This window comes from Gouania willdenowi, chromosome 12 (assembly GCF_900634775.1).
Source record: "Gouania willdenowi chromosome 12, fGouWil2.1, whole genome shotgun sequence".
NCBI lineage: Eukaryota > Metazoa > Chordata > Actinopteri > Blenniiformes > Gobiesocidae > Gouania > Gouania willdenowi.
Genome location: NC_041055.1, coordinates 14,565,576 through 14,591,325, shown reverse-complemented (window position 1 = coordinate 14,591,325; position 25,750 = coordinate 14,565,576). Strand labels below are relative to the sequence as shown.

The 25,750-nt window shown below is 36.9% G+C and overlaps 1 protein-coding gene across 3 annotated transcripts; it reads right to left on the bottom strand.

Moving 5' to 3' along the window:
* Window positions 1–941: 941 nt before the first annotated feature.
* On the bottom strand, window positions 942–25,529 carry atp8b5b (ATPase phospholipid transporting 8B5b). 3 transcript variants are annotated; one of them, XM_028463658.1, is made up of 29 exons: window positions 25,220–25,529; window positions 23,660–23,715; window positions 22,965–23,048; window positions 22,813–22,871; window positions 21,554–21,667; window positions 20,236–20,334; window positions 20,046–20,107; window positions 19,888–19,960; window positions 19,703–19,773; window positions 19,558–19,640; window positions 16,109–16,267; window positions 15,159–15,247; window positions 14,888–15,081; window positions 14,597–14,805; window positions 14,479–14,522; window positions 13,707–13,872; window positions 13,412–13,600; window positions 12,277–12,392; window positions 12,041–12,205; window positions 11,794–11,905; window positions 11,568–11,673; window positions 8,770–8,920; window positions 5,717–5,900; window positions 5,395–5,618; window positions 4,749–4,832; window positions 3,622–3,867; window positions 3,342–3,480; window positions 3,067–3,197; window positions 942–1,724 (listed from the first exon to the last, which is right to left on the bottom strand). In XM_028463658.1, the coding sequence occupies exons 3-29, from the start codon at window positions 23,017–23,019 to the stop codon at window positions 1,467–1,469; spliced, it is 3,582 nt and encodes a 1,193-aa protein (XP_028319459.1). In that variant the 5' UTR covers window positions 23,020–23,048; window positions 23,660–23,715; window positions 25,220–25,529; the 3' UTR covers window positions 942–1,466. The 3 variants fall into 3 exon arrangements, with proteins under 3 accessions (XP_028319459.1, XP_028319458.1, XP_028319457.1); XM_028463657.1 differs by lacking the exon at window positions 23,660–23,715 and having other exon boundaries at window positions 22,965–23,058; XM_028463656.1 differs by lacking the exon at window positions 23,660–23,715.
* Window positions 25,530–25,750: the final 221 nt, after the last annotated feature.

Genomic DNA, 25,750 nt, shown 5'->3' with positions numbered 1-25,750 from the left:
AAATATGTGTCTCCTTTGGTGATCTTTTTAGTGCACAACTAAAAAGTTTAGCTGCACTAATCCTTAAACATCTTTTCTATTAACTTGACTTGTCTGGTAATGAAAGACAGTCAGTGTAACACACAGGGGAGCTATTTATACACCATGGCTGAGCTCATTCCCTAATCCATATGTACTGACCTTTACTGAAGTCAACCATGCTGACTGTGCTGCACAGTCATGAAGAAACAGGAAGGAGGAAGAAGCAGAAAGCAACAGTTTGTATATGATCTAACATGATATACCATTTCATAAAAGTGGTGACAAGCTTATTTTATTCACTTCTGTACTGTGTATTCTCAAAGCTGAGCATTTTGGTTTCAGATAATATTTTTTAGCTCCTTTACAAATTAAGCGTCAAGAAGCATTGTTACAAACAACAAATAAATGATCTAAACACAAATTTCCTTCCTTTTTGTGCAAAGTTCACATACATTTTTTGTGTTCATTTCCATAGTTGAATCGCATTCTAATTCTTTAAACCAGCCAGGTCATCATGCTCTAACATCGCAGATCACTATTTGTAAATATTAAAATATAAAGTGTTGTTCTCGTTAAGCGATGCTCTTCAACGGTCCCATTTCAACCCTATGGACCAATGAAAGCACAGCATTGATCACTGGAAACACTAGTGTTCAATTGTGAATGCAGGTTTCAACCACATTATTGTTTGAGAATATACTTTTCAGATTAATTTGGAAAATATTTACAACAAAAATCCCTTTATAGGACAGTTTATCTGTAGTAATTTACCAGTACACTCGTACTCATAGGAAATTATAATAACCTGTCCTCAAAACATCATGTTCAGGGCTAATCTGCACTCATTACGCTGATGTTTGCATTTTCTGTTGTTAAAATGGTGCCTTGTATGTTAAAAAAACAGATCTTAGATTAGCAACTTCCATAAGACAATTATTTTAATAATAATGTAAACATCACATGTCAACAGAACAATGACAATCATCAGTGAATTTGTCTGTAAAGTTGGTAAAATACAAAAAAACTAAAAATTGTGTTGTTACACAAATTGCATTTTTTGGGTGAAGGCACCAGGGTTTTTCGAGGCAATTTTTTGAAATCAAAACTTTCTGAAAACACTATCAAACACTAAAAATCTGATGTAGAGAACATCCATTCTTTTGCATGTTTTAGCAAGTCCATATTAAGTACGCAAACTAAACATTTTCAGTTATTTTTTAAAGAAAGTGAAAACCATTGTAAAAACATCCTTACTATATTAACTAGAAGGGAACAAAAACACATGTAGATATGCAAAACCCTTGATGTATTAAAAGCTTCTACAGTGTCAACATTAAAAGATTACCAAATAATGACTCAGTACGATCCTGATACTGTTCACATATCCTCACATGGGCATGAGTTACACACCAGAGAAGATTAAATCAATCACTTCCTGAAGAGTTTCATGACTTCTCCTGCTCTTCTGTGATCGAGCGGTAAAGCTGTGGCTGGTTATGAGCCAGGGGAGAGTCGCTTTGAACAAATAGAGCAGCTCGACTCTTTAGGGGTCGTTTCAGCAGAAACTTTCGTGATGTCACCAAGTCTCCGTAGCCCTGAGAGTGGGAGAAGGCGTATCCAGACCGTCGCGTGCTGATTCGACGAACAGGTGGTCGTCGCGGAGCAGGCGCTGGAAGGGTCTCCTTTCGAACTTTATGCCTCACCTTTAAAACAGAAAGCCAATTCAATTCGACTTGTAATATAAGTTGTTAACCCAACCACTATTATAAAGGATAATGCTTGTGGAATGTTTACATTGAGTTCATTTTAGTATCTTGACTAAAGATGAGTTGCAAGAAAAGGGCACCTGCTGTGTCCCGATTATGTTCTTATCGTTTGTGTTCATGAACCCCAGATTTAGGATCTCAAAGAGAGCTAAACCCCTAAACCCCTTTTTTTCTGCTGAATACATATGTATTTGTGTATTAAGTAGTGCTGTTGATTTTTCTAGTCCAACTATTAACATTTTAGTAAAAGTACTGAAATTTAGCGTTTTTAATTCTAAAATGTCAGAGTGACTGCCCTCTGAGGGTTGAACGCCAGCTATTACAATTGAATTTTGCTACTGGCTGAGACAGAATATTGTAACCATCATGCGTCACCAACATTCACTGTTGGCCCCGCCTCTCCTATAAAAGCTGAGAGAAGAGAGGAGGCTTTGCTCCAATCACAGTCCTCGGTGAGTATTGATTGACAGTTTTAATGTGGAAGTCTAATGCTCCGTGCAAAGCAGTTGAGCTCCGCTGCTGTAATGTTTTTGACTCTGTGCTTCTCTAAAGAGCAGATTCTATTCTAATCAGAGGGTTCATCAAGCTATGTGTGTATGTATGTACAGACACACCGTGTGTGTATTCCCGTCTGTCTCTGCATGTGCGTGAACGTGCATGTACTTCTCATTGCTATGTGTGTCTTCCTGCCTGACGGGGTGACAGGTCAAGAGAAAGCTGCGTTCTGCTGACCTGCCACTAGGGGGAAATTTAAAAAAGCCTTGATTATGGGCGGGGCTCCTGCAGCAGTTAAGAAACGCCCAGTCTATACTATAAAATCTCCAATGAACAATCTATGCAATGTTAACTTGCTACTCATTACTCATTATACCTCTCTATTCACTCCTCTCCCAATCCAACCTACTCACCACAGATTGTAGAGCCCACAGGTGCTAGTTTTTATAAAAGGGGTGGGGCTAACAGTGCGCGTTTCTGATGCAAGATGGTCGCAAAATGTCACATGATCTTGTTGTCAGCAAATAGCAAAACCCATAGCAGTCACTCTGACATTTTAACACAAAATATGCTAAATACATTTGTATTCAGCAGAAAAAAGTGGTTTTGGGGTTTAGTTACTCTTTAAATAGGAACGAACTCTCACTTTCAAAGACACAAAGTGGCATCACAATGTTCACAAGACAAGCTGATATATTTGCAAGATCAGGTGTATTCACGATTCTTACAAGTTCTCATCTCAGGAGAATGTTAACCTTTGATTCTTTCTCATGTTTTCTCTCACCTTGTCGTTGATTGTGGGACGTAGCTGAATGACAATGAAGCGGAAAGCCACGACAGGCAGAATACAGAGGAGGGAAGCCAGTAATATAGTCAGCCACACATTAGGCTGGTTCAAAGAATTTCTTGCTGTGCCTAAAATCCACAAAGTGCGCACATAAATACAGTGTTAACCTTTAAGCAATGTGCAAGAAAAAAAAGGGTTTAGGAAACCAAAGATACAATTCAAATCAATCCACATTAGAACATATTATAGAATATTATTTTGTTGTTACTCACCAATAAATGGAAAAATTGAAGTGAAAATGAGAAACATGCCATTGCTGTACATGGTGAATGTGACAGCAAAATATGCTGCCAAACTTCCCCACACAAAGAACTGGTTCACTGCCGTCCAGTAATGGGTGTCAAGACACAGCTAGAAAATACAGACTTATTCCAGGTCATTTGTATCTACTTTCAAGGTACATCTTTCTTTACACGTGGATAAAAGTTTGAAGTGATTGATTCCAATAAATGGTTGGACTTGGCTGTTGTGTTGGTGAGCCCCTTCCCTTACCTGTGCGCTAACCACGATGATGAGACACGTCTGTGCCAGCAAAGCAAAGGACTGGTAGTCTGCGATGTCTTTGCCGTCATCTCTGACTGTGTCGTACATGGCGGCCCACGGGATGAAGAAGAGGATGATGGAGCTGTAGCAGCTGTGCATCATGCAGCGCACAAAGGCTTTCTTATTGAAATACTGGTTGAGCTGGCCTGGAGCGTAGAGCTGAGGATACTGGAAGCTCCAGCGGTCATTTACATCCTACACAGACACATAGGAACGAGGCAGGGTTGGGGTCAATTATAAATGTAATTGCGTAAATGATAAATAATTACAATTATGGCATAATTATAATCATAATTGTAATTTTAAAAATCTGTTGCTGTCGTAGTCATAATTCAATTGCAATTGAGTTTAGATAATTTACTTGTAATTGTAATTTCCATGACAATTGTGTAAAAAAATTGTCAATTATAATTGAACGCTAAACTGGGGAACCATGTTATAGTTCTATGTACAGTTCTACACATAGGTAGTTAACAATTATTGAAATATGTTTCATATCAAGCTTTCCCACATTTACCATTTAAAAGAAAGGGGTATACTGACACACCAAAATTATTAAAACCTATATTTTCATTTATTATGAAGCCCAACAAGGAAACCAATGGATAGGAAAGAAATTAGATGATAGATATTTATTTTTAGTGTATTTTACAGCTGATTTAGGACCTGTGATCATAAGAGATGCTAATAGAAAGCTAACACAAGAGGAAGGTTAACTTTTATTAGGTTATCTATTTCAGGCTCAGTAATTGTGATTAATTGTAATTGTAATTGTCTTTCTGAAGATAAAAAAATAATTGTAATTTAATTGTAATTGGAAAAAATGCTGGTCACTGTAATCGTAATTGAATTGCTATTGAACATGGATAATTTAAAACGTAATTGTAACTGAAAAATGTAATTGACCCCAACCCTGGAACGAGGTAACCAAAACAAAGCAACAGATGAGCTGAAACAAAACGAAACATTGTAAAACTAATTTATGTATTATTATATAACCTATATTTATTCATCTCTATATAAAATCTTTATTAATCTTCACTTTCACTATAAATCTTTCTCCTTTTGGCATGTACCTGATCAAAGATGCTCAAGCCCAAAACAGGAAGAGCTGTATATACCAGATTGTAGAGGGTGATGAACCATTCATCATACACAGTCTGTAGGAAGGAACGGACATCATTACACCCAAGAAATAATGTACATTTTCCTTTTAAATCATGCTTATGTAACATGAACATTTAGGTAAAAAGGGAAATCAGTTCCAAACAGGTGGAAATTACATTTCTTTTTATTTATTATGAAATATAAAATGTTGAAAATAATTATTATTAGTAGTCGTATCAAGTATTTTTTATTTAAAGCCGCTGGAGACAAATCACAGTAGAATGAAGTAAAACACTCCACATCCGTCTCTGGGACTCGACCTCCCACAATGCAATGCTTGAAACATTCCGGGAATTCCAATAAACCAAGTGTTTACAGTGGAGATCAAAACAAACTTTCAAACAGCAACTTAAACCTGTTACATCTTTTTTTCCGAGCAAATAATCATTGATTTATTGACATATTTGGCCTATGGGATCTGATAAAAAAAAATTGTCTCCAGCAGCTTTAAATATCAGTTTTATGTTTTTACTATACTATCATATTAATTAACATTATTAACATAGTCATATTATATATTATAACTGATATGTTCTGCTTGTATCGATTCCTCACCTGGGCAGAGAAGCCGCAGAAGAAGGCATACCAGAAATGAACAAAGGTGAAGGTAAAGTTCTTGTAGAAAAAATACTGCAGGAACTTGCACATGCGAAGGTAAGACCACCTGCCATGCACCAGTAGGAGGCGCTGGAGGTAACGAAACTGGCCGAAGGAGAAGTCACTGGAGAGGACTGCCTGCATGCCCTCTTGGCCGCTGATGCCGACACCGATATGAGCAGCTGGAGAACCCAATCAAAAACAAGGAAGAACAATTGTGTACATACTATAATCTATCAGCTAGAGCTTTGTGCAGTGTCAGACTGGAAACACATCTGACCCTTGATCATGCTGACGTCATTTGCTCCGTCACCGATGGCCAGAGTGATGGCCTGCTTGTACTTCTTGACCAGTTGCACCACCTGAGCTTTCTGCAGAGGGGTGACCCTGCAGCAGATGACAGTCTGACACATGCATGCCGTCCTCAGCAGCTCCATCTGTAAACTCTTGTCAAGGGCATAGGCCTGAGGAAGACAGGAAGTAGACATTACAGGTGTCTATTGATTCTGTTTTGTCTTTGTGTCCTCAAAGAGTTTGTCAATAAGCCTTTTCACACTCTGGAACTGCGCATGCACGACCTGAGGGGTCATAGGGATAAAAACGTCAACAAGCTCAGTGGGTCTGTTGATATTTCCAACCTAACAGCATTTATCATTTAAGTCCAGGGATCTTTAGCATTTTAATAGTGTTTATATTATTCATATTAAACATATTCAGACTCTGAGGGGGGACCAGGGCTGATACAACTAATGGCCCATTCGAGCACTTTTCAAAACCAATGGGAGCAGCTCAGCAGCAGTAAGGAAGCAAGGGCAATCCCCTTGTTTCCACACAGGTGACCCCTGGTGGACAAAAACACTGAATTCCTAGACCTTCAGTGGGCGTAATTCGGACTCTACCTGGGAACGACGCACATATTCTGACTCGGGTGGGCCTCAGCTTTGGGCTGATCCGATCACTTTTGAAAACCAATGGGAGAAGCAGTATCAAAGAGATAGACCTCCATTGCTTCCATACTCCTTCTCATAAGCTTTTAACTTATGATCGTTTTGTGTTTTCTGTATTTACATGTACCTTCATTTATTGGACTTGTGTTTAATTGTTTTATCAACTGTAAAGTGTCTTTGGGTTTTTGAAAAGCACTTATAAATAAATTATGTTATTATTATTATTGATGGTACAACCGAGTGTGGAAAGGTTTATTACTGTATGAGTTCTCCCTTTGAAAAGGTACACATTCGAGGTACACCATTCACTAACCAGGTCCATGATTATTTTTATTAAGCTATTATTTTACAGTACAATACAATTTACAAATTTTAAGCACAAGATGGACACTAAACAGGCCCATAAGTGAGACAGCACTGATCAGTTGATTCATGTAACCTGGGTCACTGTTGCATGCAGCATTAGCTTTGGCAGCTAACTCAGCATTTCTGCCTTGGAGACCGATACCACATTTCCGCAAAATATCTTTAACACATTTTTTACATATATTTTCATAAGTCAACGGGTAATGACAGAATGAACATGGCACAGGTTAGTTGTTTTCAGTCATATTGTAGTCACTTGTTCATTAGTGGCATCTTTTCCAAAACCGTGACCTCCATCATTTTCCTTGTAGTTGCTTTGCTCTTTTCACAGATAAGCGTTCACACCGGGCCACTGGTTCTTTGCTCCGCTAGCTTTAGCATTAGCTTGATTGCTAGCTTCAAATGCTGCATACTCAGCGGTGTAGTGGAGTCTTAAATGGTGAATGAGGTAGCGTTTGTTTGCAGCTCCACCAGGACTTATTTCCATGTTACAGGGATTACAATTTGCGATCCTTTGCTTTCTTTTTTTGTGTAATACTGCCGACATGCTAAGCTAACCATGCTCCGAGTGACTGTTGTTGTTATCCTGTGTAGTAGAGGCATGCGCAGCACGCACATGCACACATGACCTGGTAGGCGGGTCTGTCAGTCATCTCACAGCAGAAGAGGACAGTGACTGACTTTATGACCGACTTTAAGACCTTTGCGGCGGTAGAAAAGATCGGCGGAAAAGATCGGTTTCATATGCAAGGATCGGCCGATCGATCAGTGTATCCTTACTTTAGATGATAGGTCTAGTTAAATGTCATCGAGTTCCTTGGATATTAAGACATCATTCTTAAGAAGACCAAAAAGATTACAGCGTTTGTGTTTTGACGTTGTACCAGGAAACAAGAAATTGGACTTTAAAACTAACTGACCAGCTTCTTACTTTTTTCAGGGTCAAGGGTCTGCTGGTGTCTGTCTCCAGCTCTCGTTGGACGTTAGGCAGGGGTCCACCCTGGACATGGCCCCAGACCATTGCAATATATAGTCATTCTTATCAAAGTGTCTTGATTAGGAATCAAATAAACACAAAAAAAGTTTTTCTGGCCTTTCATATTTCTTCTGTTTAATAGGAAGTTGGAACCAAATGTAGGACATTTTTTATCATCTTTTATATTTTGCATCCTTGATACACGTTGTGGGAGGGATAAAAGTAAGACTAAAGAAACAAAACATTAAATATGATTAGAACTACAATGGAACTTTATTCAGGTAAATACTGTTGTGTTTTAGACAATGAACATGAATGATGAGAACTTTTTTTTCCATTTTGTTTTTTTATCACGGTGTTTCACACAACCTCCTCAGAGTAAGAATAGTCCTAAAGCGCAGCAAAGTACGCATGGTGTGTTTATAATGAGCAAAGATCACATGGCGTTTTTAATATGTATTTTCACAAGATTTGTATAAATATCATTGCTGTGAAGTAAAGGAGTTAACCCTGAAGCTGAGGACAGCGTCAGCCCGGGAGCAGAAGTTAGTGTCCCCTGTGTCTTCAGACCATGGCATATTTGCAGACAATAATTATTATTATTATTATTTTTTAAAAAAAACGTTTTTTAGTTTAGGTGAAATTGAATAATTTCCCAGTGGTTGAAAGACCTATAGACCTATATGACTACAGATCCATGCACGCCTTCCAGCTGAAAATAAAAGACACCCTATGATTGGATCATTGGATGTCTCTGTCATGATAAAAACCAGATGGAGTTGCATCAATTGAACAATTCCTTCAGTAATCCTATACTTCACAGTTTGTCAAACATGTCCACCTTCACAAGCGTTCATTTGAAGTGCTTATGTAGCGTATGCAGTTTTGAAATCTCTTCTCATTTCTACTAGTAAAGTTTAACATGGTCTTTCAGTTGAATTGTCCATGTAATTTGGGTGGAGTATCCTTTTAAAAACAAGCTTGTTTTCCAAGTGTATTGTGGAGATGGTGATTCAGCCGTTATGTAATAACAAAGACACTCACCAGACTGTGTCCATTTATAATCAGTCCATAGTCTCCCTCCACTGTCTCATCCTGCACAGTCTCTTTCTTCTCCATCCAAAACAGGCCAGCACGGCTCGTGACGACAGACGGTTCCTCTGCTGCACTCGGACTCATTTTCCTCCTTGCAATCCTAAGTCAAAGAAGACTGTAGGTTAACTGACATGTTACCAACCAACAGCACAGTTTTCTAAACTCTCAAGCTGAAAAAAAAGCATGTGTACTTCTTCTCCAAGCCTGTGTGTCCAAAGGGGTCAAGATCTTTTGATTGTGGTAGATATTCCAAAGTGATCAATATAGGTAACTCATATTGCATTTCATTATTAGATTGCACAGGCTTTTCTGACTATAGGTGGACAATAAAGTTGCATTGGGCTCAATGAGCCACTAGGGGGCTTCAAAGCTGAGTCCTCTGACTCATCTGAAGGAAATGAAACTTAATTACACCAGTACAATATTTGCTGATATCACAAAGTTTGCCATGATTTAATCAATTCAGGGGCTTTTGGTCTATTTAGGACAATATATACCAATATAACACAATAAGTTAAATTGAACTAAAACCAGAACAAATACCAAGCAATTTTGATGTTTTTAATGATATTCAATTTTTTTTTTAGATGTACATGTAATATACTTTAAAAAATGTAAGTTCTAACAAAAAAATGGGATTATAAGATGTTGTTAGTGTTTAGATGCTTAAAAATCAACCATTCAGCAGTTGAATTGATTAGGAATCTTTCCATGAATTTCTTCACTGCCGATAAACAGCTGTGAACATGTCTTTGAAAGTCTTTTCAAATACAGGTTATGTCATGTTTTATATTAACACATTATTTGTCCATATGGGCTAAAATTGCTCTGCAAACTGTTTACAATCCTACATTCACAAATATTAATGTTAACTGATAATTAATCAATACATTTAGATTTACATCCACTCACACGGGGGCGAAACAAGCGTGATGATCCGTAACACATTATTTACAGTATTTCCTTGAACATTTTACTTTGTTCATCTGCTCTCATGGAGTCCAGGCCTAACATCAGGAAAATAACGTGATATGTTGATGGATCTCATGTTGATCACATAGCAGGGTTAATGCTTTTGCTTGCTGGATAAATTGCTAAATGCAGTGTAATGTAATGTTTTTTTTTTCCTTCTCAACAATAATGCGTGAGCCTTGTGATTGATAAACAAAATGAGCATCTTGTACCCAGCTAACATCCTCAAGTTTGTGTGTGTTTCTTAGATTTGATGAGTAGTTGTTATTTTTGCCGTAGTTTTAATCGACTAAATAATTTTTCTCCTGACCAGAAATAGGCTCGGATTACTAAATGCAAAGAAATATAGGATATGCTGTGACTGTATCTGTAATGTATGACTATTTTGTTGACAACAGTGTACTGAAATTATTCTGAATTAATAACATCCAATAATTTTGAATGAAGTTGAAAAGGATGGCCATGAGATTAATTCATTAAAAATTCAAGACACACCAATAATTTAATCCCCTACATATTTAAAATATTTTGTGTCTTTTGGCTCCTTTACATCACATGTGATTAAACTCAAGGCTCGGGGCCAAATCAATTCAGCCCGCAGTAGAAAGTGAAACATGAATGATTGTCTAAATTACCAAATAATTCACTTGCAGATATCTCAGCCGTTTTTAAATACACAAATTCAATGAAACGCCAAAATATTTGGAGGATCGTAATTTTCCCGTGCTTTTTTCTACATGACTGCAGCCATTTTAAATCTCAAATTTATTCATTGAACTACATTTTCCTGAAATTATTTCACATAATTTTCCCAAATTGGTCACAAGCAAAAATCCTGCAGGGACTGATACGCCACTTATTGCCTGGATATTTTTGACGCCTTACATACTTTATAGGAATGTAAAGATTAATCGTGAAGCAGTTAAAAATCGATTCAAAGGTGTCACGGTTCACATCGACATTACTTTTTTTTTTACAGCAGAGGGTGCTATCTATTTAGAATTTTAAATTTTAGATCAGAAGTGTGGAAGCATTTTGGTTTCCCCAAGACAAAATGAAAGACGTGAGAAAGAAAGAACATGTGAAATCTAAGGTAATTGTAAAGGGATATGGGATTTGTTTTAAAGTCCAATTGTTAAGGCACAAAATACATTTTCAGTTACGCTTTTAAAAAGAAAAGGAACTATTAGGCAGTTTTGCATAGTTTACTGTAGAGCCAGAATTTAAATGAATAGGTTTCTTCTTCATTTGTACTATTTCTTTTATTATTTCATTCAGGATTTATTTTTAAGTAAATTGCATTGTTTTGCATAGTTCATCAAGGGATTCTTTTGACAATGAAAGATAAAAGAAAATAGTACAGTATTTTTATTTTAATTTCCGAAGAAAAAAAATGAATATTTTTCAGCCATCATTTGTTTACAGTCTCATTTTGTAAAATAAATTGTGAGAGAATCGTATCGTGAACCCAGTATCGTGAATCGAATCGTATCGGGAGTTGAGTGAATCGTTCCATCCCTAATACTTTATGTATGATTTATACGTCATGTAAAATGCAAACTTGGCAACATTAATATTGAAATTCTTCGTTTTCCCGCCTAAAATCTGCGTCCCACTTAAGATCAAAATACTTTGTATTTGGCCTCTGAACTAAAATGAGTTTGACACCCCTGCTTTACATTATTCACCACTGTTACGACCCCCTCTAGGATGAGTATCAATGGCTTGAGGGGCCGCGACATAAACCACTTTAGCTTCTTCACTTTGAGACTCACCGTAACTCCTCTTTGACGCCTTCAGCTGTGTTTGCTGCTACAACAAAAATCTCCTTCATCTCTTCTCTGAGCATGTTGCAGGAATAGCCAATGTTTTCAGCCGTCTCTGTTAGATAACCAATGTAGCCATGCAAAGAATTTGTTGCACATCACAAAAAATGGCATTGAAATTACGTCTGACCTAAAGCTCTTCTAAGGCCAGATATAGATATAGAGTGACACTCACCTTGTTTGTCCCCAGTCAGCACCCATATCTTAATGTCAGCTTTAGCCAGTTGTTCGATGGTTTGTGGAACGCCGTCCTGTAACTTGTCTTCCACAGCTGTCGCTCCCAACAGCTGGAAACCACACAAAGGAGGCTGATTAAACTTCAGAAGCCCCCCTGTCTGATTATGATGTTCCTGTCTCATTAAGAGGCGAGTAAAATGTTTGATGCTCTAAACCCATGGTGTCAGTGCTGTTATAATACGTACCACCAGGTCCTTCTCAATTTCTTCATAAAGTTCATCAAGTTGCTCTTCTCGTCCGTCCATGGCAATGCTGGCCAGATGGTGGCGCTGCTTCCACTCCTTCATGTACCTTTCATCCAAGTCTTTGTAGGCAAGAACAAGCGTGCGCAGACCGTCCCCAGCATACTCCTTTTGGTTAAATAAGTGTTTTAGACACAAATCTGAGACCTTACAGATTCAGTGCAAATATTTGATCTTACATTGAGGTGTCTGGTGGTTATGTTCATTAGTTTGGCACAGGAGGACTCCAAACGCTCATATAGGATGGTGTCTGCTCCTTTGCAGTACAGGGTTATCTTGCCATCAGGGCCACGCACTGAAAGGTCAAATGCAAATGTAAGAAGCCTGCAATGTCACGTTGTGTGGAGCTCATCTTCGGTCTTTTATTACACTTTGGGTTGTAGATTTTAAAACCAACAACTTAACCTTGGCTCAATACAGCATGTATGGAGGCGCAATAATTATTGGTACAGTAACTCGTCAGTCAAAAATATCCTATTTCTTAACTTTTTGATCAACGTGATACAATTATTTGAGCTGATAAAGTAACCGATAAATACAGTAGACCCTGTTAAATCAACCCTACTAGGGCTAAGCCAACCAAAACATGTTGATGGTAAAACAAAAATTCACGTTGCTGGTATTGGTTTCCTTCACTGTTCTATAGGGAGTGGACAGTACAGTTAACATATGCATTACTTGCAACGCAAAGTCTCACAAAGGAGGGTAAGCGTCTGTAAGTGTTTTTTATCCGTCAACTGAAAAAAAGGAAAATAAATGACAGTGGTTGTAAGGAATATGAAACAGTCACTGCACAGAATTACGGTATTTAAATAGTTATGCAAGAGGCCAGACTGAGATGGTTTGGACCTGTACAGTGAACATATCGGTAGAAGAATGATGAGGATGGAACTGTCAGGCATGGTGAGAGAGGACATGAAGTCAGTTAATGTGTGTGAAGAGGATGCAGAGGATAGGATTAGATGGAGACAGAGGGTTTGCTGTGGCAACCACTGAATAGAACAGCCAAAGGGAAAAGAGGAATAACGGAAGAGAAAGTGAGAACCGTAATTTAAAAAAAAAATGATAAAACCTGGAAATAAAATGCACATCATTTTTAAAAACTGTAACCTTTCTCTGCACCCTGGTATCAAATTGTCCATGAACGATTCCCTGGTCAGGGACCAAGAGGTTATTAGATTACTTGGAGAAAATCATTATGAGCGCATCACTGATATACACATGTGGAAAAAACAGAAAATGCAGCTCCATTAAATTGAATGCTTTATTTAAGCATTTAATTACTTGAAAGATGTTGTCATTTATGTCCCTTACCAATGACTGACATCCTCTTTCGTACATTGTTGAAGTCTAATACAGCCAGAAGTTCATAAGTGACGTGCTGACCCATCTCCACCACAGTGATGGTCTCTGGAGTGCGTGAGCGGAACACAAAGCCAAAGTTTCTGGCAGCAGTTACAAGAGCGCCCTCATCAGGAGACTGAGCCTGATAGAACAGCTCTCCTAGCAATGGGACAAAGAAACAAAGTCATTACTATATTAAAACATCAGGACAGGAACCGCCAGCAACATGTGGTAAAATGAACGATGTCTCTTTTAGTAACTTCACCTTCTTTCTTCTCCTCAGGCATGACAGTGTGACATAGCGCTAGCAATCGAAAGAAGGCATTAGCCTCTTGGTTTCCTTCTCGTACAGTTTCTACCAGACTGAAGTCATGAAAGATGAATTTAGGATCTGCTAGCTGGTTCCAAGAGAAGTCTACTCTCTGTGTTTTCTGAAGAAAAGAAAAGATACAAGCTTTATATTCGTCACATAGATGAACAGAGCTGGAAAGCAACAGTGTTTATTGACAATGTAAAGAGAATTACAACAATGTGTACAGAACAGCAGCATAAAAGAAAAGTATAAAATAATGACTAGTTTCCCAGTCATGTACGTCCACTATCTTTTTGCTTTAAAAGAAATATTGTTCTTATCTTTATTTTTAACTATTAAATTATCATTAATCATGCATGATGTAGTTTTGGAACAGCTGAGTTTAATTCAATTGTCAAGACAAGCAGACCTGTACAAATAGAAAATAAGATCTAATTTAACTGTAAAAGGTTAAGATTAGATGCTAAATGGACTTGATTTATATAGGGCCTTAACCCCACTGAGTTACTCTGAAAGTGCTTTACAATATCAGCTCACACACCAATGGGACTGAGCTGCCGTGCAAGGTGCTAGTCAACTATTGGGAGTAACTTAGGGTTCATTGTCTTGCTCAAGGACACTTTGACACATAGCCTGTCTGTGTGTATAGCCCTGGGATTGAACTCCCAAGCTCTTGATCAGGAGATGACCCCTCTTCATACGTGAGCTTAATTTCTTTTCTCACCTCTGTTATTTCCACTCTATGTCCAGACATGTCAAACAGCTCCCCTACAAAACACAGAAACATGCTCCAAACTCATCCAAGGGATTCCATGTCCAGTTATCTACACAGAAGTACTTACCATAGGCTTTTCCATTGATGGAACACTTGTTAAAAGCCATGATATTCTGCGTCAGCGTGCCCGTTTTGTCACTAAAAATGTATTTAATCTGACCAAGCTCCTCATTCAGTGTGGTGGTCCTTGCCTGGGCTGGAGTGTCGTTTTTAGGATAATACATTTTCCTGTCCCAGTTGATGAAGAAGCTGTTACCGAGACGGATGATCTCCACACTGACCAACCAAAAACAATAAGCGATGTGAAAATTTGACCAAATAAATCTTTTTTCTTGTATCTGTCTATATGTGAACTGACCTGACATAGAGCGAAATAGGCACTACTGTGTTGAGGACGATGACGTAGGACCAGAAAGTGAGGAAGGACGTCAGAGCAGCGTTGGCGCCCTTTTCCCGAGGAAGAAACACGGTGAACGTGGATCCATCCTTCACCTCCCAGACAGCGTTGCCGATGGCCAGAGCGGAACACATGGATGCCAGGAAACCAAAGATCTATCACAAGGAAGCCATAATCACATGTTTGGAATATTCAGTATGTGTTCATGTGTGTATTTGTGTCTCAAGCTTACACTCAGTACGAGGACATTCATCAGGTGATCTATGCTTGTTCGTTTGAACGTAGTTTTTCCACTGTTCTGCATCAGCTTGGTGTCCGGACCTGGAAAAGTTAAACTGGTCTGAGGAGTGGAATCAGCTTTTTTGATACCTACAAAAATGTCGAATAACGTCTGCAACAAGGAAATCTACCTGATCTCACCTTGTTTTAAGTGGAAACATGCACTAAACTGACACCAAGCCATTTTAACTGTGTAATCACTCAAATCTTTTCATGTATTTTATTCTTAGATTGCATAATAAAATGCAAGACTTCACAAATTTAGCTCTTACACAGAGCAAATATTGTTAAAGTTACTGAATTTGTTGTGATACTTTTTAGTGACAATGCAATGAATAAAAAAGGACTTTTTTGGGCTCTTTCATGTATTAATTATAGATAATTATCAAATCTCTTCTTTGATGTTGCCCAATCACTTATTCAATCAAAAAGATGAAACATTGAAGATTTTCTTTATTTGTGTTAGTCTTATAGGGGGTAATTGGTGGGAGCAGAAGCCAGTTCATTACCAAAGCTAATCAACAATGTCCAGCATACAAATGTGAAAAGGTTTTACTCAATTAAGGTATTTGTTTTAAGTCAGAACCTTTATTATTTATTGTTTATTATTCATGAATAATAAATGGTAGACTCATCCTACATTTATAGGGGACTATTGTCAAGTTACTATCAAGTTTCCAATTCCTAATAATGCTACTGTATATTAATTTAAAAACTCAATGGATTGGACGCCATTTTAAAGTTTATAAACTCCTAAATATCAGTTTTGTTCCTAAAAGTGTGGTGTTTATTTAAAAGAACAGCATATCTAGGTAAACATACTTTAAAAAAACAATTTACCATCACAATTTTGTGTATTTACATCCTTTCATTACATTTAATATTAGTTCAGGGCAACATTACCTCCAAAGATGACCAATCCAAAACACCACTCTGTGTTCCTGAGGGTGCATCCTCTGAGCAGCAGTTTATCGTTGTCCAATGAGAACGTGTTTTGGTTCACTGTCAGCGCTCCTTTGAACTTGTCCAGACGGTTGTTTGGAGGCTCACATCGGACTTCACCTTAGAGACAAACATTAGTATTATTAGTGTCGCCAGGTTTCAGGGTAAGATTAAGGCAACATTTACGGTTCCTAATCATTTCTACCTTCAAACATACTTGATTTTATCAACTGGCCAAAGGGCCCAAGCTGTTTTAATTAGCCTAACAGGAGATGGTCATGGTAGCCTCATGGCTTTCTGATGACACATAACACCTTATTTCACATCATTGATGACCTCAGCAGGGTCACTAGTGGCATGGGTCTGATTAGGGAGGCCAGACTTCAGCTGTGCTACCTACTGTATACTGTAGGCTAGAGCAAACATGGGCAACTGGTGGCCCAGGGACCACATATGGCCCTCTGTCTAAGTTTATGTGCCACCCAAAGTAAACGTACAAAAAGACAGAAAAATACACAAAACGAAAGCAATACATTAAAAATACAAAGAAATGCAACATTGTGGGAAAATACAGTAAAAAACACAGAACATACTCCAAAAACACACAAAATTACTACAAAAATGAACAAAAGGACAACAGTGATACTCACAAATATGGCAAATATGCTCAAAACAACAACAAAAATATACAAAATGACTCAAAAAATATAAAAATGACAGAAAATGACAACAAAAGTAAACAAAAAGACAATAAAAACACAAAAATGACTATGCAAACCCACAGTGCTAACAAGCACAACAGCAACACAAATACACAAACATTACTCCAAAAATGCAAAATGACAACCCAAATACAAAATATGACTACAAAAAACATATATGCTACAGGACAAATACACAAAAAGATAACAAAAATGCACAGAAACCCTCATAATAAGCACGACAACAACAAACACTGTACAACAGAAAAACATTCAACATTACTCTAAAAAACTACTTTTTTTTTTCCCGTGTTAATGCACATATTGGTTGAATGTTTATAATGTGGCCCTTCAATTAAACAAACACATTTTCGTGGCCCCCACTGTGATAGAAGTTTGTCCCTGAAATCCTTCTATATTGAGGCTATGGATGAGAACAGTGTTGGGTGGCAGAAGCACAGGTTACAAATGCAAGGCTCAGCACATGGTGGACTATGCTGAACATACATCCAGGACTCACTTTTCTTTTCTACCTTCAATTTACATCAAATGTACTCTGAAAAGGCCAACAAAGTCATAAAATACTGCACACATCCTTCTGTTGACAAAGACGAAGAATGAGACTGAATGGTTTAGAATGAGCTTCTACTCCCACAACATTATAAACAGGTAGGACACCAGAATCCAGCTGTATAGTTGTATAATAATCAATATAAACTTCATAAAAACATGTATTTAAGAAATGTTTTCCAAAGCAGACTTTAAACATCCACACATTGGTAATCCAAAAAGTTAACCTTGTGCTACACTCATTGTTTTTGTGAAATAACCTGGAACTAAACATAACAACCCTGGAACAACCTGTCACTGCGAAATGTTCATGGACATAATTTTTTTTCATTTAAATGTTCACCTGCACTACTCATCAATGCACTACTGCACTATTATCTTATTATTATTATTATTGTATTTTTATTTTATTTCATTATTATTATTATTATTATTATTACTATTATTATTATCTTGTTATTTTTATTTAGTTTGCACATATTAGTCTAACTACTCTTATATTTATGTTTATACTTCTTTTTTTATTTATTTTTATTTATTTTATTTATTCTAGTTGATTGTTATTATTTAATGTTACACTACCTGAGAGAGCACAGGTCACCAAAAGAAATTCCTCGTGTGTATTCATACACCCTTGGCCAATAAAGTTGATTCTGATTCTGATTCTGATTCTGTTTTTATGTTTTCTTTATTTGAGCACAATCACTTTGATGACTGATTAGATGCTTTTGTGAGTTGGATTTGACATATTTGGCACAATTTCCCTACAAAGAACCTGGCTAAAACCCCCTTGTCTTCCTATGGTTACAGTCCTTTCTGGGTCTGTAGTACTGGGTAGTGAACTGTACTGGGCTCAGTGGAAAAGCAGCTGCGGTAGGGGTGAGGTTTACAGAGAAATAGGGGTAGAATACCAGGTTGAGTTGATGGCAGACAGAGCTGGTGAATTAAATCATTAGAGTAGAATTGGTTTAAAACATATATTAAATTTATCTCATCCTTTTTTTTTCCCGATAGATTTATTTAAATTATCCATGCTACAACTTTGAAAATACATTTCTATAATAAACTTAATATTCCTATAACTGTTTTTCCTTTTCCCTTCCTGCATCTTTTGAATTAAATGAATATTTTATTTCACTTGTGAGTCCGTCCTCGTGTGTGTGTGTGTCTGCCTGCCAAAGTGGGGGTGAATCTTAATTGTAATTGCATAATTGATAATTAATTACAATTATGACGTAATTATAATTGTAACATTCAATTCAATGTAATCGTAATTGAGTTCAGATAATTGACTGGAATTGGAATTGGAATTGGAATGGAAATTCTATAAAATTTACAATTACAAATTAATTCAACACAAACCTGTGGAACCTTGTTACAGTTCAATGGCTACACTAAAATATACTGACAGAAAAAAGACTGGGACACCCACACCAAAAACATTAATACAAATATTGATTGATTAGGATCATTGATTAGGATGTCTAACAAGGAAATCAAGAGATGAAAAACAAATTAGATGATACATAATATTTTTAGTGTATTTTTCAGATGGTTTAAGACAGGGGTTCTCAACTGGTCTCACCCTGGGACCCACATTTTGCCATGATAATTAAAACAACTAAAACTAAATTTAGTTTTTCAAAAATAGCTGCTGAAAATACACATATATAATCTTTTTAAAACATAAATCTATATATTTTCCTGTACAACATGCATTTCACAGCATGCATGTCAAAAGAAAAGTTTCTTTCAAAATAAAAGACAAATCCAACATGAGAGACATTAAGTATTTATTTATTTTTGGCCAGCTCCTCGTGACCCACCCAGTACAGGTCCGCGACCCACTTTTGTGTCCCGACCCACCAGTTGAGAATCATTGGTTTAAGATATGGGTCAAAACTGCCCCGTTTCAATAAGAGATGCTAACAGAAAGCTAACACAAGAGGAATTATATGTTTATTGGGTTATTTATTAAAGGACAAGTAATTGTGAATAATTGTACTTTAGTGACATAATTGTAATTTTAGTTGTAATAATGCTGGTCACCATAATTGAAATTGAAATATAATTGAACATGGATAGTTGAAGACCTAATTGTAATTGAAAAATGTAATTGACCCCAACCCATTGTCTCACCCTTAAAGCTGGCCAGTGATTGGATGTTGTCTCCCATCTCTCCGGTTTCAGTCAGAGCCTGTTTGACCTTCAGGTTGGTTTCACTGAGGAAGACCAGAGAACACGTGTCATGGAAGTGACAACACCAGATACCAGCATCACTCACCCATCCAGCTCAGCAGTTTCCACATAGACCAGATTGAGAGGCTCACTGCTGGATAGCAACAGAAGGTCTGCCTAAAAGACAAATACAGTACATTCAGGACACAAAGCAGAGTTAAGATAAATAGATTTGGACTGGAATGATCATTTATTTATTTGTATCTTTCTATAACATCTTCCCACACTCACTGTGACAAACTGGTTATTCTCCAGTTTGATGATGTCCCCGACTTGAACCGTCATCCATTTCTCATTTCTCAGCCTATTCAAAAAGTAGAGTTTGCAAAAATGGATTCAACATTTTTTATTTTCCATTCCGTCTGTATAATGTATGATCAAATACTCACTCTCCATCTAGGAGCACTTCCACCTTACGGTTGTTTACCTGCTTGTCACTATTGTGTCTGTTCTATCGGATACATCAGAAAATGTGTCAACATTTATCTTAATATTAAACAGAATATTTTGTTTTAAATTATTAAAATTATTATATGGTCATACACATTCTTTTTTTTTTTTTTTTTAGAACAGACTTACTATGTCATCGCTGGCATCTTTAACTGCCGTTATAGCAAGCACCAGAATGAGAGGAACCATTGTGGTGAACCAGGACAGCGAGGAGATTTGTGGAATAAGCTGTCAATACATGAGTGTACACAAATACACAATTTGGAATTAGATATTTAAATTTAGATAATTCATGTTATAAATCAACAAAAATACTGACATGCATTAAAATAATTGCTAAAAAAAAGATAATATAATAAAAGTTTACTACTGCAGTGTTTTGCGTGATACCTAAATGATGATTTTCAGAACTGTTTACATGTGAAAGTAATGAATTACAAGTAATTAAGTTGCTTTTATGTGTACTTGTACCTTTTTAAGTATATTTCTAAAGAAATAATTTCACTTGTACTCAAGTACATTTTAAAATAACTGTTACTGAGTAAATTATATTTTTTGTTTTAAAAAAAATCGACAACAGACATTGTGAAACTACAAAAAAATGAAATGACCAGAAAACAATCAATTGGATCACATAAAAAACCAACTATCCAGATTAAACGTAATGCACGGCACCAAAACGTCATAGAATGGAGGTCATTTTCTCTGTTTTAGAGTTCATAAATGTAGCTATACTTGGAGCCTCATCATTTTTTTAAATTATTTTGAATTGAATTTTTTGGTGTTATTTTATTTTAAAAAGAATTGTACATTTTGACAAACCTTTTATTTTATATAGATGCCTTTGTGGGAAATAAATTAGATTCCAATTGTGTAAGATTTGTATTGTGTAAGGTCTCTTCCTTTTTAAGTTTATACATGAGATTTATTACCAAAATAAACATGGTGGGTGAAAGTAACTAGCAACTTTTACTTTGAATACTATTTATTTGAGCTACTTTTTTACTTGTACTTGAGTATTTTATGTATAACTTACTTGTACTTGTACTTGAGTATTTTGTGTATAACTTACTTGTACTTGAGTACAATTTCAATCAAGTAACAGTACTTCTACTTGAGTAGGATATATCAGTACTGTTTATACCTAATAATATACAATATGAAATACCATTTGTTCCAAGTTTCCAAATAGTATCCATTCATATATAATATTTTATAAATCATTGAAATATAAAACAAAATATTACACACAAAGTCTGTATAAAGACATTCAACTAAAAAAAATGATCAAATGTTTTTTGTGAATCTTGAAATGAGTCTTTGCTTAGTGACATTTGGGAGCAGGTATTATATGTTAATATATGTTATTTGTGAGCACAAAAAGCTGGTTTCCATGGTTTCTGTGTGTGAAGCCGTCAGGGGCCAAACAGGAGTCACAAGAACTGACCTGAAGGCAAAAGAGAAACAGGAAGTAGGCGTTGGCGAGTCTCCTGAACTGCTCGAAGAGGTTGAGGGGCAGGAAAGTGAAGATGTTGTATTTTGAGGTCTTGATGGCATTGTTCTAAAACAAAATCACATTCATTGATTTAAGAACATTAATTCAAAATAGATATAATAAAACAGACCAGTGGTTCCCACACTATTCACACTTTACTCCTTCAGACCCTTAACATAAAGCCACTTAAAAAACACAATAATATTATTTCATATACAGTGTAGTCCCAAAACATGTGTCTGAATTTTACCTAACCTATTGAGGAATAATATTTAATAATACAAAAAAAGACTAATAATCTGTAAGCACACAATAAAACATCTTATTCAGAATTATTACTTGATTTATTTAATCAACAATCTCTTTTGGTTCTCTTTTTGTCTGTGTTGCAGTGTGAACTGTTAACAGTTTGTGAGCCTCTGTGCCGAACCAGAATGTTCACAGCACACACCTCCTTAGACTGTGTGCAGGAATAACTAGATGAAGTTGTTTTGTCCCACTGCACTTTGTGTATTTGGCAAGTGTTAAATATCCAACAAGCCTCTGTCACAGAGAGTTTCACTTCATTCTTTCACTCCCCCCACTATTGACCATTTTTGGCTACCTGTTACCATGTCTGCCTCCACTCGCTCTTCAAAAAAAAAAAAAAAATGTAGCGGACCAGACTGACCAACATTGAATCAACGGCCCACCGGGACAATGCCCAGTCCACCCCTGGTTTCAGCATATTGTAAGGAAAAATAGTCATACTTGGACAGTTTGTCTGTTTGTCAAAACTTTCTAGACATTATCGAATTTGATTCATTGCGACTTCATTTTTGGAATCACCTGATCCATGAAATGTGGTGAAAATCGTGCCTACACGTTTTATGTTTGAGGCAATAATTGTTCTATTTTTTCTTCTCTGCGGGCCAATTAGGAATTGATAGCTGGCAAAATTTGGCCCACGATCCATAGTTTGGACATCACTGCTGTAGTGTCAAGTTTGCCCAAAGTGCTGAGGAAATAATGTAGCTGCTCTCAATGCTGGGGTGACTGTGACAATACTGAAATCCAAAGATGGATGCTAACAAAGAGAAATATACAAGCAAAACATGGACACTTTCAAATAAAAACCATTGTCTCTGAAATAAAAACTTGCATTATTTCATTATTAATTTAACTTTGTGACACCTACATGTGAACTGTGATAAGAAAATGTGACAACTTACAGCGTAGTGGTAGGAAAAGTTAAAAGGCCTGTCATTAGCTCGCAGGAGTCTCTCCTCCTCTAGGAAAGAAATGAGAGAAAAAGTGTGCTTGTAAATGCTAACTGTAATAATTTAGTAACACTTTAAAATCATTTTTGAAATCGCAATCTCACCTTTCTTCTTCTCTTGTCCACAAAGCTGTCCAAAGTAAGACGTCACTGTCCCCATTTTTAGCCCAGCTTCTCCACATCCCCTACCTGGACAAAGCTAGCAAGGTTACATTTAAGCTAGCATTAGCATGTGGACTTAACATTAAGTCTGGTTTGTGTCGTAATCTTAATTATGATTTCTCCAGAATCATAACTTAACGTCAAGTCCACATGTCTTATCAAAGCGACGAACCAGAACTTCTTTTTATTAATTTTTTACCAAATATGTCACATAGAGCATGTTGCATAGATATAGATTGTACTATTTAGACTTTTTTTTTTTTTCAAATGCAACATTTTTTTCTTGGATGTTGTGTTATGAAATATAGAATAATACTATATATATATATATATATATATATGGTCTGGTTTCCAATTCAGGACCTAACTGAAATGGAGATGGGTGAAAAATAGCATCACACTGGACCTTTAACAGTCACTTCCTTCACCTCCTCAACTCCTCTGAGCACATAAATAGTCCATTTAAGGTGATAGTCCATTGTTTTATCCTACCGTTGCGTCGCATTGGGTCACAAACACGTCAGATCATGTCAAAAGTGATACAAGGCGGTATAACGGCTACTAAAAGTGAAACTGATTGTGAGCGCTCGCGCTGCAGGAAAGTAAACTGTCATCTGTCAGCTGTTTCAAACACTCACCAGAACTTCTATGATGCTTTCTTGTCTTCCTCACCTCTTCTGACCACAGAAATAGTCTATTGAAGACGATAGTTCATTGTTTTATCCTACCGCTATGTTGCATTGGATCACAAACACGTCAGATTATGTCAAAAGTAGGGATGTAACGATTAATCGTAAGGCAGTTAAAAATTGATTCATTGGTATCACAGTTCACATCGATGCTGTGAAAATTTAATCGCAGTACTTTTTTTAAACAGCAGAGGGCGCTATCCAGAAGTGTTCGCGGGGCAGGAGGAATCTGCTACGACTTTATTTCTGGCCGCCTTCTACTTTTAAACATATTCATAAATGATTCCTCCTCCCTTTGGCACTGAAAGAATATCTGCAATATTACGTGAATATCTGTAAAAGTCACGTTTTTCTATTAGCTTTGTCTGCTAGCGTAGCATCTCTTCTTCACTGCAAGAATATCTGCATGCCAACCGACCACTGGGTTACCAGCGCCCTCTGCTGGTCCAAACAAATATCTGACCTAAATACAGTTTTTTTTAAGTCCAATTGTTAAGGCACAAAATACATTTTCAGTTGCACTTTTAAAAAGAAAAAGAACTATTATGCAGTTTTGTATTGTTTACTATAGAACCTTCATTTGTATTATTCCTTTATTTATTTCATTCAAGATTTTTTTTAGTTAAATTGCATTGTTTTGAATAGTTTATCATGGGATTCTTTTGACAATGAAAAATAAAAGGAAAATAGTATTTCCCCCCCCCCAAAAAAAATAACGGAATATTTTTCAGTCATTTATGTACAGTCCCATTTTGTAAAATAAATCGTGAGAAAATCGCATCGTGAACCCAGTATTGTGAATCGAATCGTATCGGGAATTGAGTGAATCCTTACATCCCTAGATAAGAGTGATCCAAATCCAACTTGCCCAATTGGAGCTGACTTTTTACAAAATGTGGAATAGCAAGGGAGGGAGGAAACAGAACTTTTTCAACTTTGGCTGCTTGAATGAGGCTAAAGGAATGTATATCACCGTAGCTTATTTTAATGACATAAGCTTTTGTCAAAGAGAGCAAGTAAAGTATACAAAGTGCATGTAATAAAAAAATAAAACGATACATGTAGAAAAACATCTACGATATCTTGATACTGAGCATCACGGCTGTAATGGCATCAGCCACTCCCTTCTTAACCCTTTGTACCAGAGAAATCAGTGGAAGATAATCGATAACCGCACTGATTAGGACAAGGAAAATTCCAGATGTGTTCATACAAGATGATTACCACATTAAGAACAGATACTGGATTCATGTACAGTTTCATCAAGCTAAAATATATTTATGCAAACTACACAAAGAACTTTAGACAGTATTGAGGTGATCACATAGTGAATGAACAGTATGGCACAGAGCCAAAAGTCTTCCTTAAAAATGTCTAATTTAGCTTCAATCTGCTGTAAGGTGGACAGGAAGAGTTTTAGCTCAAAGATGATGTCATGGCTGCAATGTTTTCTACTAAAGAAGTGAAACTACTTTTACAAATTTTAGAGTAAAAAAATCTGCCACATACCTTGAAACAAACAATAGGATTTCCTGTGTCCTTCTAGACGTGCACACAAAGCAGAGGTAAGGTGAGTAGATTAGAGACGGAAATGGCTACAGGTGAGCTTCGGCTTCAGATCAGGTGAATCCTGGCCTTCATCGGCTCACTGACAGCAGTAACCCTGTCCCATCAGGGAAGAAAAGGGGTTCAGGTGGGGCCTTGTGCTAGATGACAGACAGCATTGACGACAGGTGAAGTGTTGGAGCTGTGAAGGCTTTCAGACTCAAACAGGAAGAGTGTCCAGCACCAAACAGCTCAGAGCTGAACAAACAGAGCACAGCAGTGATCTTTGGACCTGGATGGTGAATCAGTTAAAGCAGTAAATGGCAGTAAACCGTGAAGCCCTTCGACCAATCAGAGCCAGCCGTCTGGGAGCTCAGGTGTGTAGAGCCACTCTGGGTTTCACCCTTTTACCGATCTTACTTTCAATTCCAGCTTCTGTAATTTACTTCCTGAAGATAAATACCTGAACTCACACTAAAACACACAGATATTATC

Excerpts from the sequence above, each read along its gene's own strand:
- atp8b5b (XM_028463658.1), bottom strand. The coding sequence starts at position 23,019 with ATGGGGACAGTGACGTCTTACTTTGGACAGCTTTGTGGACAAGAGAAG. Across the intron at positions 19,774-19,887 it reads AGAATAACCAGTTTGTCACA|GCAGACCTTCTGTTGCTATC; the intron begins GTGAGTGTGGGA and ends TTTGTCTTTTAG. Across the intron at positions 12,206-12,276 it reads TAACCACCAGACACCTCAAT|GAGTATGCTGGGGACGGTCT; the intron begins GTAAGATCAAAT and ends TTTAACCAAAAG.